Source organism: Phocoena sinus, chromosome 20 (genome assembly GCF_008692025.1).
Source record: "Phocoena sinus isolate mPhoSin1 chromosome 20, mPhoSin1.pri, whole genome shotgun sequence".
Lineage (NCBI taxonomy): Eukaryota > Metazoa > Chordata > Mammalia > Artiodactyla > Phocoenidae > Phocoena > Phocoena sinus.
Genome location: NC_045782.1, coordinates 11295629 through 11313120, shown reverse-complemented (window position 1 = coordinate 11313120; position 17492 = coordinate 11295629). Strand labels below are relative to the sequence as shown.

General features: G+C 38.5%; 1 protein-coding gene across 1 annotated transcript in view; it reads right to left on the bottom strand.

Moving 5' to 3' along the window:
- Nucleotides 1-17492, bottom strand: part of UBE2G1 (ubiquitin conjugating enzyme E2 G1) — a 105100-nt gene that overhangs the window by 31525 nt on the left and 56083 nt on the right. The window contains exon 2 of the mRNA XM_032616401.1: nt 1423-1525. Coding sequence (XP_032472292.1) covers nt 1423-1525 — 103 coding nt within the window. The remainder of the gene's footprint in view (nt 1-1422; nt 1526-17492) is intronic.

Sequence of the window (17492 nt, the reverse complement as noted above, 5' to 3'; positions counted from 1 at the left end):
GCAATATGTTTTGATTTAAAATCCTAGAAGACCAGAACCTCATCAGGCTCATAGGCCAGGCTGTATGTATGATTTTTGTGTGCAAAATTTGGTAAGAAATTTGCTTTCAAATAAATAATATTAAGGTTGTGGAGGAATACCTCTAGGATGGCTTTCATTGGCTACTGTTATTTACCAAACTAACATTGTAGAATGACTAAACTGAGTTATTTTAGTTTGCAACAATTACCAATGCAGGGACTTCCCTGGTGGCACAGTGCATAAGACTCCGAGCTCCCAACGCAGGGGGCCCAGGTTCAATCCTGGTCAGGGAACTGGAACCCACATGCATGCCACAACTAAGAGTTCATATGTCACAACTAATGAGCCTGCAAGCCGCAACTAAGACCTGGTGCAACCAAATAAATAAATATTTTTAAATAAATAAATAATACCATAAAAAAAAAAAAACAATTACCAATGCAAACATACCGCTGGGGAATCAACAAAAATTTTGACTGGGAATAGTTGTGACAAAACATAAATCATTTTTTTTCAGACCTCAGAAAACCCCCAAATCAATACTACAGCTCAACTCTGTATGTCATATACCAGTTTGCTCTGGTATAGAACTAGCTCTGAATTTTCTCTTACATCAGGTGTTGGCGAAGGGGAGACAAGGGAGTTACCATCTCAGAACATCTAAAATAAAACTATTTCACCATCAAAAAAATGTTTGATGTATCCAAATCCTTGCTGGTTAGTACCATCAAGGACCACAGTAGAGTGACCAAGTATACTCCCCAAGAAGGTCCCTGCTGTCCTTCAGTTGTATGTCTTTGAGAAGGTTGCTGCATTTTTTTTTTTCAATACCTCAACTTCTATAAAAAGTGTGAGGGCTTCCCTGGTGGTGCAGTGGTTGAGAGTCCGCCTGCCGATGCAGGGGACACGGGTCCGAGCCCTGGTCCGGGAGGATCCCACATGCCGCGGAGCGGCTGGGCCCGTGAGCCATGGCCGCTGAGCCTGTGCGTCTGGAGCCTGTGCTCCGCAACGGGAGAGGCCACAACAGTGAGAGGCCAGCGTACCGCAAAAAAAAAAAAAAGTGTGAGACTTGTACTAGTCACTAACATCAGATAGTCAAGATCCATCTTACAGAACATTAAATATTAGTAAGTTTAAGTTGGTCTGCAAACACACAGAACAGAAAATCAGACTGTGGTCTTTGAATCTAAAAATGTATTACATATTTAAGAAATTCCATCTTTTTCTATTGCTCTTTGATTACACCACATTCTGTTGTGTATCTTTACATCAGTTAATAGTGATTAATTAAAACTGATTAACTTTATCACTTTTATAAACTGGGAAACTTCAGTTTGTCAAAATAGTTTATATTTCAATTGCTATAGAGCTCCACTTGGATGTTAGTTCCATTATACTTACTAAAGTGTATCTGGAGGACCAATAATAAGGACTTCCCATCGGTAGAGATCATTGTCATCTATTAAACCTGCTGAAAAGCCTTCCACTGGGTTTTTGTTGAGTTCTGTGGAAAAAGAAAATGTTAATCAAAAATTTTAAGTAAATAATCTTCACCCAACATTCATTACAGAACTTGAATATACGTTATAAATTCTAACCTGTTAAATGAACACACCTGGATCCATTAGCAAAATGCTACCTGATGTCCAAAACATTTCCATTTCTATAACACAAAGAAGCAATGGGTAAAGCAAAGTATCCAGAAGATCAACTTCTACTGTGCCCTTTTACTTCTACCCTGGTTTCCAGCTAGGTTCTCACCATTCTAGTAGCTCCCTAGTGGTATAGAGGTATAGCCATACAGAGAGCTTATTAAAATGCAGGTGTCAGGACTTCCCTGGTGGTCCAGTGGTTAAGACTCCACACTCCCAATGCAGAGGGCCCGGGTTTGATCCCTGGTCAGGGAACTAGATCCCACATGTCACAACTAAGACCCAGAACAGCCAAATAAATAAATATTTTTTTAAAATAAAAAATAAATAAAATAAAATGCAGGTGTCAGGCCCATCCCCTAGAGATTCTGGTTCAGAGGGAAATCAAACCAATATTTCTGGTAATTCTTATGCTGTGGTCTTTAGGATACATATTCAGAAACACCAAGAGTGCCTGATACCTTTTCATTGGAATTTGCTGCTTAAGCAACCTTCATTTATACTAATAACTATATGTCTACATGAGTAAGTCCTCTGTATTCTTGGGGATATACGACTACAGTTGGCGTTCATGTGCGGCCCATCAGACTCTGAGCACAGAGAGAGCAGAGGCTCCATCCATCCTGCCTATGTGTGTTGACCCCCTTGCTGACCAGAGTTTCCAGCACCCAGGAGTAGCTTAAGAATAATAACTGGATAGCCAGGAGATGGAAGCAACCTAAGTGTCCATCATCGGATGAATGGATAAAGAAGATGTGGCACATATATACAATGGAATATTGCTCAGCCATAAAAAGAAACGAAATTGAGTTATTTGTAGTGAGGTGGATGGACCTAGAGTCTGTCATACAGAGTGAAGTAAGTCAGAAAGAGAAAGACAAATACCGTATGCTAACACATATATATGGAATCTAAGGGGGAAAAATGTCATGAAGAGCCTAGGGGTAAGAGGGGAATAAAGACACAGACCTACTAGAGAATGGACTTGAGGATATGGGGAGGGGGAAGGGTAAGCTGTGACAAAGTGAGAGAGTGGCATGGACATATATACACTACCAAACTTAAAATAGATAGCTAGTGGGAAGCAGCCGCATAGCACAGGGAGATCAGCTCGGTGCTTTGTGATCACCTAGAGGGGTGGGATAAGAAAGGTGGGAGGGAGGGAGATGCAAGAAGGAAGAGATATGGGAACATATGTATAACTGATTCACTTTGTTACAAAGCAGAAACTAACACACTATTGTAAAGCAATTATACTCCAATAAAAATGTAAAAATAAAAATGCACGAAAAAAAAGAATAATAGCTGGAGCCTACAGGAACAGCAGTAGCAACGTGAGATTTTCCTCTTCCAGAGAGAGTGCTCTAGCACGGAAGGGGAATGACGGGGGTTGGGGACGAGAACAGAGGCAAAGAACTAGTGAGGTGGCGGGGACACAGGCCATGAGGGAACCTTAGAGGAGACAGGTGAGAAACAGTTCCTAGAGACACAGAGCTTAATAAAGTAATGACCAATCCATGGTGAGCGTCATGTCAGGATTTTTTAAACAGCTTTAATGAGATATAATTGACATTCGGTAAGTTGCGCATATTTAAATTACATTTTTTTTTACATATTGATATATGTATATAGCTGTGAAGTCATCACCACAGTCACGATTGTGTGTGCGTATAAATATATGAATCACCAACAAGCGGCACTGGTTGGCTCAAATTGAGAAGTGGGACAAAGCACACAGGAGAGCGACTGAGAGAGGGTTTGCTGGGAGGCTGAACAGGTTTGTAATTCTCATATAATTCCTGCCATCATCCTCAAGGAGCTCAGTCTCATGATAAGTAAGTATAATACAACTCAGAGTGCTATAAAGACTGAACAAAGTGTGTTAGTAACTGAGAAGAAAATATTAATTTTTTGAGGAATCAGAGGTGGTTATTTCAACAGATTTAACACTCCAACATGCCAGTGAAACACAGAGAGTGCCAAAAGTGAAAGTTTATTTATATTTAAACGTGAATGGCTTCTTTTCTCAAAATTTGAGGGGAGATTTTTTTTTTTAATTCATAAGTCTAGTATTTTTGCCTAACTGGCAAAACAGATTTTTATAAATAGTTTTAAATCAGTACTGTGTTTTGAAACACAAGAAATGCATTTTTACTTTTAAACAGCTATTCTAAGACATTTTTTAAATACTGAAAATGCAAAGAAATTGTATTTCAATCTTGTTATTTTGTTTATCAATGCAAACATTTACTGAGTGCCAATATGCTGTAGACATACTGGGAAAGATCTGAAAGTCCCTCTTTTACTGTCTGAGGGACAGAGTGGAGCATAGACCATTACAATCTGGGCAGGTAAATTCTACACTGAGTTATCTCATTTCTAACCTTTCTCTAGACAAACACTGGTATATTACTTAGACTATTTTCTCCAACACTATATGCAAGAGTCTTATGGAAGATTCTATAATTTATCTAGAAATCACCTAATTGTTGCATTTTACATCAGAAGTCCAGTGGAATTTTATAAATGTAGGTGGGTAAATTCTTAAATTAGCATACATGGTCAAAATTACCCTTGAAAATTTCCTTACACTTTCCATAAAGTAAATTATTCCTTCTCACTTTTGTCAATACACCATAAGTTCTTTAAAAATCTTTTGCACATTCTTTCCACGCTTTTCTTCTACAGGAGTGATTGTGTCCATTCCTTGTTTCATTAAGTAATGCAAAAGTAATGCTGCAAGATGTCCATCTATCTCAGTTTTGTCATGGCTTTTGCCCCTAGCGTGGATCCTCATAGCCTAGATCCATGGGTATTTAACAGGCTTAATCTACCTATTAGTGGCAGATAGTTACCTACCTTCATGATTCCTTCAAGGTCCAATTCCTCCAAGGGGCCTTCCCTAAATAACTTACCAAATAATCTTCTTTTGACTTCTGCTAAATTCCTATTAATCATACTTTTAGTCTGTACTGCATCACCCGGCACTTAACTATCAGCTCCTGATTCCCACAGAAGTAAACAGGCAATTAAATGCTCCAACATTAGTACAAGAATTTGGAGGGGCACAAAGAAGGGCACATTATAATCATGAAGAGACAGAAAGGCGTCTAAAAAGAGAAGAGACATCTGAAATAAGACAAAGGATTTTGGTGGAGAAGGTGCAAGGCTTACACAGAGGAACATATACAAAAACTTGAAATATGGAGATCAGCATATGGGGGGTGGGGGGGGGAAGTCATACAGCTGAAGCTAGATAGCATGTCGGAAGGACTGCAAAGAGCCTTTAGAAGCCATGTTAGTTTAGCCTTTATCCAGAGAGAAATGACGAGCCTTTGAAGAGTTTGTTTTTGTTTTGTTTTGTTTTTAAAACAATGAGGTGACCTCATGAGATTTACTTTTTCAAAAACCAATCTCTCAGTATATGAAAGATATGTGGAAAAAAAGTATGTGAAAGAGTAAGGCCATGTGATGACGAAGAGACCAGAAAGGAAGCTATTAAAGTAATCCTGAAAAGTGTACCTTTAGTATATGGTAGTGGGAATAGTAAACAGGGATACACAGGAGAGAGAATCCATCAACCAAGCTTGGTGATGTGGGGGGTTTTAGATAATAAGCCAAAATTGACACACATTTCCTCAAAAAGTTTATAAACATTGAGTTACCATATAGCCCAGTAATTACACTCCTAGGTATATACCCAAGAGAAATGAAAACATCTACCCATATAGGAATTTGTACCCAAATGTTTATACTGCAGCATTATCCATAACAGTCAAAAAGTGGAAACAACCCAAATGTCCATCAATGAATGAACAAATTATGATATATACATACAATGGAATATTATTCCGCCATTAAAAAAGGAATTTAAGTGCTGATACATGCTACAACTTAGATGAACCTCAAAAACATCAGGCTAAGTGAAAGAAACCAGCACATAAGGTGACATATTGTATGACTCCTTTTATATCCACAAATCCGGAGACAGAAAGCAAAATGGGGGGTGAGGGTGGGGGGGTGGGATGGGACGGAGATAGAGTATGATAAATGAGTACGGGAGGCTTTGGTGGAGTGATGAAAATGTTTCGAAACTGAGAAGAGATGGTGGTTGCACAACACTGTGAATACACTGAATACCACTGAACTGTACACTTTAACGTGGCTAGTTTTTTTTAAAAATGGTTAGTTTCGTGTTATCTGAATTTCAACTCAATTTTTTAAAATGATAAATAGGTTTCTACATAGGGCAACTGGGTAGGAGTCTGTTTTTTTCTCTGAAATGGGAATTATAATAAAGATGTGCTGATTTTAGGGGTGAGGGAAAGAAATAATGATAGGTTTGGTTTTAAGTACCTATGGGGCATAAACAACACATTGTTTTGTTTGTTTTTTCATATCTTTACTGGAGTATAATTGCTTTACAATGTTGTGTTAGTTTCTGTTGCACAACAAAGCAAATCAGCCATATGCATACACGTGTCCCCATATCCCCTCCCTCTTGTGCCTCCCTCCCACCGTCCCTATCCCACCCCTCTAAGGTCGTCACAAAGCACCGAGCTGATCTCCCTGTGCTATGTGGCAGCTTCTCACTAGCTATCTATTTTACATTTGGCAGTGTATATATCAGTGCCACTCTTTCACTTCGTCCCAGCTTCCCGCCCCCACCACGTGTCCTCAAGTCTGTTCTCTACATCTGCATCTTTATTCCTGCCCTGCCACTAGGTTCATCAGTACCATTAAATACATTGTTTAAAAAAGAAATTTGAGCTAGAGACTTGGGGTTATCAGAATATTGCTGATAATTGAAGCCATAAGAGTGGTTAATGGCATCACCCAAGGAAGAGCCTGAAGTGTGAACTGTAGAGAGTCTAACTAAAGGAATTCTAGAGAATACCAATATTGGGGGGATTAAAAAAAAGAAGTGGCTACAAAAGTGACAGAAGTAGGAAGAAAACCAGGAAAAAGCTAGATCAAAGAAGCCAAAGGAGGGCTTCCCTGGTGGCGCAGTGGTTGAGAGTCCGCCTGCCGATGCAGGGGACACGGGTTCGTGCCCCAGTCCGGGAAGATCCCACATGCCGCGGAGCGGCTGGGCCCGTGAGCCATGGCCGCTGAGCCTGCGCGTCTGGAGCCTGTGCTCCTCAACGGAAGAGGCCACAACAGTGAGAGGCCCATGTACCGCCAAAAAAAAAAAAAAGAAGCCAAAGGAGATGTATTCCAAGGAGAAAGTTACCAACAACGACAATTACATGCTGCTCAGGAAAGAGGGGGTCTAAATTCAGTCTACTGAGTTCAGTTAAAAGAAGGGCAAGGCTGCCCTAGGCCTAAGTATTTAGTTTCAGTGCAATGGTAAGGCAGAGACAGGCCATGCCGGAAACACTGAATTGGCAAGAAGAAGGTGAAGCAGAAAAATACAGGTGGAAACTTTTTCTAGAAGTTTGTGATGGAAAACTATAGTGGCCATAAGCAGATGAAATTCGAGCAGGTTTTTTTTAATGGGAAAGGCCAACGAAAGATGTTTAAACATCCTATCACATTTAAACGTTAACAGAGATACCTCATACTATTTCTGAATCCAAATATAAACAATAAAATTTAGCTGGAAAAAAAAATGCAGATTTTTTTTTTTTTTTTTTTTTTGCGGTACGCGGGCCTCTCAGTGTTGTGGCCTCTCCCGTTGCGGAGCACAGGCTCTGGACGCGTAGGCTCAGCGGCCATGGCTCATAGGCCCAGCTGCTCCGCGGCATGTGGGATCTTCCCGGACCGGGGCACGAACCTGTGTCCCCTGCATCGGCAGGCGGACTCTCAACCACTGCGCCACCAGGGAAGCCCCAGATTTATTTTTTAACATACTCTTGGGTGGAGGTGGCCTTCCTAAGCAGAACACAAAACTCAACAGATTATACTACACAGCATATTTTAAATCCACTATAGCAATAAAGCTTAAATACAAATGAGAGACGGAGAGAATATTTGCAGCACAATAGGTAAAAGTCTAATATCCCTAATACAAATAGAGTTACTGTAAATCAAAAGAAAGAGTAAACATGCAAAGGGTACAAACATAATGGGGGAAAATGGAAATTGCTAACAAACACAAAAATCTAGCCTACTTAAGATAAATATTTAAACCAAGAAGTGCCCATGCTTGGGTTTCTTCTTAGATTCCTAAGGTATTACAGAGAAGTTCTGAATGTGGCAAAGATAAAGATACATTTTTTTCTGAATGCTACCTGGACACAAGTAGAGTTGGAAAGAGCTAGAAAGAGCTCTCTTTCCCTCATATCATGAACGCTAAAACAAAATTATAAAGTTCTAAAGCACACAAAACTAATCAATAATATTAGAAATCAGAATGATATAATCTTTTCTTCTTTTTCTTTCAGAGTGGTGAATGAGGGTGGTATATGGGATGAAGAATGAAAGAGACTTCTGGGATGCTAGTAATGGCATGATGTACACAATATTTATGCATTTTTCTTTGTGTATATAATACTTCAATTTTTAAAACTCAGTAAATCCTGAAGCGCCAGTGATTGTTAAATGAAAGTTATGTATGCATGCTGTGAATCTGGAAATCACTGTGGGCCAAAATGGTCTACAAACCATGAATTAAAAAAGAAATCAAGGGCAAGGTAATGTCCTTGAGAATAATGATTTAGATAGGTATAAGTAATGGAAAATAATGCATGAGAAGGCTTGCTATGATAGAGTCATTATTTAAGAATAAGACTAAAAGAGAATGGGGAGCACATATGAAAAGTAAAAACTCCACAGTCCTGAACCTGAATCAGAAGTATCGATGTGAATTCACAATATAGCTTTAAAAATGCTGAGCTCTGTCCATTAAAAAGGTCGAGAAAAATGACCAACTCTGTAGCAATGAACATCCCTAGTGCCCAGAATATGGTCTCCAAATATGAGTCATACTTAAAGGGAGCAGGGCTCTTCAGAAAAATGGCTGATTCCCGGTCTGGGGTAGGAAATGTCCTAGGATCATCTCATACCAGATAAAAAGGAAGCTATCAAATAATACTATGGTCTTGTTAAAAGTACTCAGCCAACTTGAAGAGATTCCCACTGGCTCAATATGGGACAATTTGAGTATTAACAGTTAATAACCACAAAGGATTGAAACATATGTTTTAACCCATGAGTTGAAAAACAGTGACTTAAAAAACAACAAACTAATTGGTCCCATTACAGGATGCTAATAAACCATATTGTTATTTTGAAAACGAATTTTTTAAAAAAAGGCGAAGGAATCAAGATTTATTCTTCCTTTTCTATACAAATGTTATTGTCAGGAAATCAAACAGTAACTACTATTTGATCAAATGAGTTATCTCTCTATAGAAATGGTGCAGTTAAAAAATGAAAATTTATGGGAGGGAGGCTCAAGAGGGAGGGGATATGGGGATATATGTATACATACAGTTGATTCACTTTGTTATACATCAGAAACTAACACAACATTGTAAAGCAATTATACTCCAATAAAGATATTTTTAAAAAACAGAAAAATTATTGAAACATTGCCATTTTTTCATTTTAACCTAGGCATTTCAGAAAGGACAACCAGACATTAACATCTCCTGATAAATAAACCACCACTTACGAAGTGATCTCACCTGATCTCACCAGAACCCCTAGACACAATTGCCAATTTATAGAAAATACAGAGAAATACGTTTAAGAACATTCCCGAGACACAATTAGCAAAATCTATACTTCGGAAAATTCTAAAAAGCAAGGCCTAGAATCCTCAATAAATATACTGAAACAGGAAACAACAGAGCGGACTGAATTCAAACTTTTAAATAATGTATGACACGCGCACAAATTTAGAGGCTGACTAGATCTAACAATATTAAATTATTGTTAATTTTTTCAAGTGTGGTAATGATAATGTGTTGGTTTTTTACTCCCTTTTTTTTTTTAGAGATACATGAATCTTTAGAGTTACTGAAATATTTACAGACAAACAATGATGTTTGAGGATGTGCTTCAAAATCACAAGAGATGGGGGGGCAGAGACAGATCAATCAAGAGTGGTTGTGCCCTAATAACTGTTGAGGCTAGGTGAGCACATGGAGGTTCGCTGTACAGTCAGTCTACTTTGGTATTATTATATGTTTAAATTTTTTTCTCCATGAAAGTTTTTTTAAATGCAAAAAAAAAACAGTTTTAATGTAGTCTAAAATAATGGTTTACAATATTTTGTTGATCATGTGAAAATAAACCTTCACTGAGCCTTGGCAAAAATACAAGGTGTCTCAAAATAACGACATTCAAAGACCCAAGTATGTCATTTTATACTTGCCTATTAAGAAAATAAGCTACTTTAACTGTAAATACCCTTTGCCAAGACCAAGAGTTGACTAAGTCTAACAGCTACAAAGCTAAATACAAACGGTTATTTATAGTCTAGAAATGATGTTCCTTTATGTCTCAATGGTTGTAGTCTCCTGCTCTGGGGAATGTGCATTCCTGTCAAGTTTATTTATGTATCACACAGCTGGCTGTAAGGTACATTTCTGTAAAGTGACTATTTTTATGCTGGCTTCATTTTGAACTGCTGAAATCTCAGATAGAACCTTTTATCCAGACACTATCTAATTAACCTTCCTAAGTATTGAGATGGTTTGTCAAAATAATTTTGACCTTATTATCAGAGGAATGAATTGCCATATTACTTTAAAACACACATCGCCAGAAACCAAGTCACCAAAATTAACTGGGAAAATATTCCTGTCTTGCAAACGTCCATTAACTAATCAATATCCAAAAAAGTAATGTATCAGCAAACAACCAAAGGTTTGTTCATATTTCCTCCAAAGGTTTTTTAAATGCATCAATTAAATCACCTTTATAGATTTCTGGTAAACTTTAAAAGTTTGCTTAAAATCAGAATTTTTTTCTTTACACTATGTCATAAACCAGGGCTAACTGATTTCCTAACCCAAAACATTTCCAACCTAGATGAATTTCTTGCACTGTGCTTCAAAAACGTAAGGCATATGGAACAGACAAGCAGAAGGGGTCAGAGATAGTATTTTGCAAAGATTTTGCCAATATGCTTTTGAAAGGATTTGCTTGGCAGAATGCCAGACCACATTCCTAAAATAGCACTTAAGGAAGTTCTGCTGCCTGTAATGTTTCACCTTGCTTACATCCGCTTCAAACACTTATTACCTAAGGGCTCTTCAACAGTAAGTCCTGAGCATGTTGTTGTTTGTGCTTAAATACAGCAGCAGCAGCTCCTATCTCTGACAAGATGTGCTGTGGCAGGAATTCCCCACAGTACATAAAATGTTACACCTTGACACTATAGTCTACGGTTTTATATAAACTTCTCACTTATTTTTTAGAAATAATTTGATAAAGACACGATGCGCTGGGGGGCGGGGGGGGAAGGGGGCGAACACAACACTTGTGAATTTCATCTCACAAGAGAAAATATGGGCCATAGTTTGGCACAGAGTATGGTATCATGTCAGTCAAACCTGGGTTTGAATGCCAACCTCTCTCACTACCCTTAGCACCTTAAACAAGTCATTTCTCTTTTTGAGTGTCACTTTCCTCATCTGTAAAGCACAGTAAAAAGTACTCATGGCAGTGTTGCAGGACAGATGAGCAAAACTGTAATATGCAAAACACTGTCCATCTTAGAGTACAATTAATTGTCCATTTTCCTCCTTTGAAATTGCTCATTAGACTACAGGCTATAAAATGAATACAGGGACTTCCCTGGTGGCACAGTGGTTGGGAATCCACCTGCCAGTGCAGGGGACCAGGGTTTCAGCCCTGGTCGGGGAGGATCCCACATGCTGCGGAGCAACTGAGCCCGTGCACCACAACTACTGAGCCTGCGCTCTAGAGCCCGAGAGCCACAACTACTGAGTCTGCACGCCACAACTACTGAAGCCCACATGCCTAGAGCCCCGCGCTCTGCGACAAGAGAAGCCACGGCAATGAGAAGCCTGCGCACCGCAATGAAGATTGGCCCCAGCATGCCGCAACTAGAGGAAGCCTGCATGCAGCAATGAAGACCCAATGCAGCCAAAAATAAATTAATTAAAAAATAAATAAAATAAAATGAATACAATGTTCTTTAGAATCTCAAGAACAAGCCATACCTTAAATACTTCTTTTTGGAAATACTACCCACCCCTGAACATCACACTGAACTGCTTGTTTTGGTGTTGTTTATTCTGCACCAGTTTATTCTGTACCCCATACCCCAGGGCCATAAAAATAAGTGAATGAATACCTGACAAGCCAAAAGAATGAGATCTCGCTGAGGAATTTTAAAATCAGAATTAAACAAAGGGAGCCCCAATCCATGGGGGAGCCTGAGAGCTGCCAATAGCCACAGCTCAAATCTCAAAGAGAAAACAGATATGTGAAAATGAAGCCAAAATGAAGTCAAATACACAAAAGTAAGCAACAAGAGAGGTCCTAACAGAATTCTAGTTCCTTAAACCTGGTACCTGCCCTCTTCCATAAATTTGGTTAAGGGTCATTTTTCCTTTTTTATCTAAACTTTAGTTCAATTCCTGCCGCTTCCAACTAAGAGTACGCTTTTCTCCATTCAAAGAGTCGTATTTTTAAGCTTTCGTCCCAGGTGGTCTCTAGTCAGTTTCCCCTCGAATACTGTATAGCAGTGGCTCCTAGCTTTCCTTTACCCTCAGCCACATTACACAGGGGTTACAATTGGTTCTCAGCAGGGCTGGCAGGGTATGATCACCCCCAAAGGCAGATGAATGGGGTAATCTATTCACTCTGCCACCAACTGCTGAGGGTGAGAATCATTAACCACTTCACTCCATGCTGATTTTCTTAAGTACTACTCAAATTAAATTAATATTTCTAATAGCTCTTATCTCCTTATCTGTTTTGTACAAAACTAGGTAAGTTGCACTGCTTCATGTTATCAGTACATGGAATGTGCTTTTTTTTCTTTCTTCTTTTTGCGGGGGGGGGGGGGGGGGGGGGGGCGCCTGGTGCCCCATGTCACACAGGTTGCAGGATCTTAGTTCTCCGACCAGGGACTGAACCCTGGTCATGGCAGTGAAAGCGCCTGAGTCCTAACCACTGGACCACCAGGGAAGTCCCTGGAATGTGCTTCCTTTTGTATTTCTCCAGGTTTCAGCAACCTCAAAGTGAAGTCTACATCTCCTTACCATCCCTTGTTATACTCATTTGCATGAACAGCGTCACAATCAAAATTCCCCTAACACGATGATGAGGTTCTCGAATGTCCATTCCAACTCACTTGGAGCTCTCTTCAACCACATAATACTATATATAAAAACCCAGGAAGACTTCAGAAAAACAGTCTCAAAGAAATTACAGAAATATGAAAGAAGATATTATAAAGGAACAGAGACCTGAAAGGCAAAGTTTAAGAGTTTACAAAAGAACAAAGACAGGGATTACAGTCATTTTAGAAATTTAAAAATTGGGGTGGGGGGGGGGGGGGCTGGGGGGGGAGATACAAAACAAATCATGGTCATAACTTTAAGAAATATACCTTAAATGGGACTTCCCTGGTGGTCCCGTGGTAAAGAATCCACCTTACAATGCAGGGGACTCAGGTTCGAACCCTGGTCAGGGAACTAAGATCCCACATGCTGCGGGGCAACTAAGCCCGTGCGCCACAACTAATGAGCCTGCGCTCTAGAGCCTGTGCGTCACAGCTAGAGAAGAGAAAACCCACGCACCACAACAAAGAGCCTGCGCGCCGCCAAAATCCCGCGTGCTGCAACTAAGACCCAATGCATCCAAAAAATAAATGAAATAAACAAATAATAAATCTTTAAAAATAATTTTTTTTAAAGCTGCTGCCTATAAGGATCCCAGTGTCAGAAGCCAGAACTGAGGGTGTTCCCAGAAACAAAGATGAGGCACACCTGCTGCTCCACCCCCACCCACCATAGTCCCTGGGAGGGCAGCAGCATCTCACCCACCCCAAAAAAGAAATACACCTTAAATGAAAAGGTAAACAATTACATGTTGAACAGAGTAAAGATAATAGATTAAGCAGATATACTTTAAGTTAAATTGATACTCTTGAAGAGATTATAATATAAATGTCATAAATAAATATATGAAACTCTCCTGTAATAAATAACTAAATATGCAGGCTGAAAACATACTCTACAACCCACAAAAAAAACTGGTACAAAATAAACACCACCAAAACATCTGTCAAATGAGAGGTACTGAGTTTTAAAGCAAAACAGTATCATGAGCATCCAGACAGAAAAAAATCAAGTCAAATGTAGGTGGGCAGGTAGAATCTGGTTGGCCTCAGATTCTTCCACAACAGGGAATTCAGGAATACTGAATGAATAATCACAGAATTCTGAGGAAAAGTGTGATACAAAAAATGTGAAACATAAAGAAGGGATAGAAACAGCATGGCATTAAGCTCTCACAAGTATTGTGAACTTAAGGACTTAAGTTAAATCACTTCTTGAAATAACTGCTGGGAAATTGAAGAATGCTGTAATAGAAAAACCAAGGTGAAAAGACCAATGTACTTACTGACCGTTTAAATACATGACTAAAACTAAACAACCATGAATGGTTATAAGCTTTTAAAAACGTATTATAAATCCTGATAATGTTTAAATAGGTCTAAGCAAAAAATAAATAACATAAAATAAAATAAAAATAGGTAGGTAGGTAGTCAGGAGAAAGGAAGAAAGGGAAGGAAGAATATATGCATGTGTTTATTCCCTTATCCTGGTTTATCAATAAGTCAATGGGTTGTACTAAAAGAGACTCAAAACTATTTAGAGGTTTTTATAATTTTCTTCTCTCGGCTTTAGGACTATTTTAGGAATTCATCCCTTCTTGTAGTAACAAACATCTGTTTGGAGTAACAAACATCAATCATGTTTGTAATAGTATCTTAGTTTCTTTTTTTCAGTCAAATGCAGCCAATTTAATTAAAAATTTATAAACGGCATGCATATTATAACTCCCTATTTCTACATTCATTATATATGCATTAAAAATATCTGGAATGATGTTCATCAAATGTAGGTGATGGTTATTACTAAGTGCTTGGTTTCTTTTTAACTTTTTCTTTAAATTATGAAAAAAGCCATTTATTCTAAAATAACACAGGAAAATAAATTGTAAGCAGTCACTCTACCTTCTCATCTTTCAAAAATAACCATTATTAATAATTAGCTCTATATTCTTTCAGATTTTAAGTATATTACCACATAGTACAGAAAGTAAGATCATATCATTTTATACCGTAGTCACTTAAGTATGGTATGAACATTAGATACTTTCTCCCCCATTCATTCGTTTGTAATACTGCCATAAAATTTTTTGTGCTGTCCTGTACACCTGTGGAAGCGTACCTAGAATGTGTAAGTTGAATTGTGAGTCAAAGGAACATGTATATCATCTACCAAAAGCTCAATTCAATTTGTAGTCCCAGAAACACTGTAGGTATCTATTTCTCTACAGCCTTGGGTGTTATCCTTTTCCCGCTGACAACTGATAATTTATACTTTCCTACATGCATTACCTATTTGTATTTTTTGCCCTTTTTTACCTTAAGTGATTCAGCCTTTTCTTATTGATTTGGGTGAGCTTTATAAGCTGTATGGCTCTTTATAACTGCCATTTTTGTTTTAAAACGTTCTTGATTTGTGTTATTTTTAATTTTTTGCTAAACAGAGAAGTTCAAGGAGTATACGTTTTTTAAAAAAGTCAATCTTTTTTCACAGCTCTTTGGTTTGTCTGCATAGAAAAAACCTCTCTCCCTCAAGCCCAGACTAAAACATTCTTGATTACTTTCTTTTATTTTAATGATCTTATCTTTTGTTTTATCTTAACCATTGGCTAATTGTTGACTATGGGCAGGGCCCTCCATCTGTAAAGTGAGGATAACAGTGTCTATTTCATAAGGTCTGTTTGAAGAACACTTTCATGCACCTAGAGTGTCTAACCCAGCAGCTGGCAGGCACATTGTAAGCAATCAGTAACTATCACAATCCTTTCATAATTTATGTAAACATAAAGACATAAATCTAGCTCCCCTCCACCTATCGCCAGTATGATAAGCCAGTTGTTCCAAGGCATTATATTAAATAATCCACCTTTTCCCCAAGAGTTGAAAGCCAGCCATTGGTAGATCCTGGACTTGAAGGTCACTGAACTGTAAATTCACTGCTTCTTTCCACTATGGCACTGAATTCTGGCTTTGGTTTCATATTTGCCTATAACAGCATCTCCTTTTAAAATGTTTGACTTACCTTAAAATCTACCAAGAAAAGAAAATAACTCAAACTGGTAATCCCATTCTCTCACTTGTTGTACACATATATAAATTTCTAAATTGGATACAGAACACCTAGAAAGAAAGCATCCTAAATAATTAAAAATTAAACTCCCTAGGGACCTCCCTGGTGGCGCAGAGGTTAAGAACCCTCCTGCCAATGCAGGGGACACGGGTTCGAGCCCTGGTCCAGGAAGATCCCACATGCTGCAGGGCAACTAAGCCCGTGCACCACAACTACTGAGCCTGTGCTCTAGAACCCGCGAGCCACAACTACTGAACCCACGTGCCACAACTACTGAAGCCCGTGCACCTACAGCCCACGCTCCACAACAAGAGAAGCCACCGCAATGAGAAGCCCACACACCGCAACGAAGAGTAGCCCCCGCTTGCCGCAACTAGAGAAAGCCTATGCACAGCAACAAAGACCAATGCAGCCAAACAACACAGCCTTGTTTTTATGACTGGGAAATGCTTGTTTTAGGTAAAGAGAAAAGAAAGATGAGCTTACTGACAGTGAGTCTTTTTTTAATAAAAGTTGATTTTGCCCGTACACACACACAAGTATTTCAAAGTCTCCAGTAGCTTTACAGTGTATCTATAGCTATGACAGAAACTTAAAACAAAAATTACATATAGCCCAGATAAAATGACTGATAGACAGTCAAAAACATTAGACTATTTCCAACTGAAGGGAAGGACAGATTCCTAAAACAATACATGAGAAAACTGGACTTAAACCCAGAAAATGATAAAAGAAGCACTGAAGCTAGAGGCAGATGGTCACTGACCATCTAGATGGAAAGTTTATGTAGTTCTTAAGGCAATCTAAGGAAGGAGTTGGCTTCAAAGCCAACAGAAAATGTTTCCTATGCTAACTAGTAGTTTGGCTTAACTGCATTCCACTGGCTTTAAAAGAATGAAAGAAAACAATTTCATAAAGAAATGAGATGCAGTAACATGCCATCAGATGAAGGTTAGGATAACACACTGATTGAACCACGAGAGGTCCCCTTCCAATCTCATTTCCTTGATAAACTCTAAACACAAAGTTACAAGACTTTGTGATATTTAGGGCCAAATGCACCTGATATTTACAACATCCAAACTCTCATCATTTACTTAAGACAGCAGCCAATGATTCATTATACAAATCTGACTTATATACTAGCAGGAAAAAGTCAAAATTCTCTTGCTGTGTCCTTAACTCTTTCATATTAAAAAAAAAAAAAAAAAAAAAGAAAAGCTACGTGTTAGTGCATTATCAATCTGAATGACAGCTTAGTCAAATTTAGTTTTTAATTATGAAAATTCATATCCATCCTGTGCTTACTTGCACTCCAAGCAGAAAGTCCTTTCATAGTCTTCCTCATAAATGAAGAACAGGTACGCACATATTTTTTAATTGTTTATATAAATTTAAATATATCCCACGGGATTGACATATATATGCTACTATGTATAAAACAGATTAACTAATGAGAACCTACTGTATAGCACAGGGAACTCTA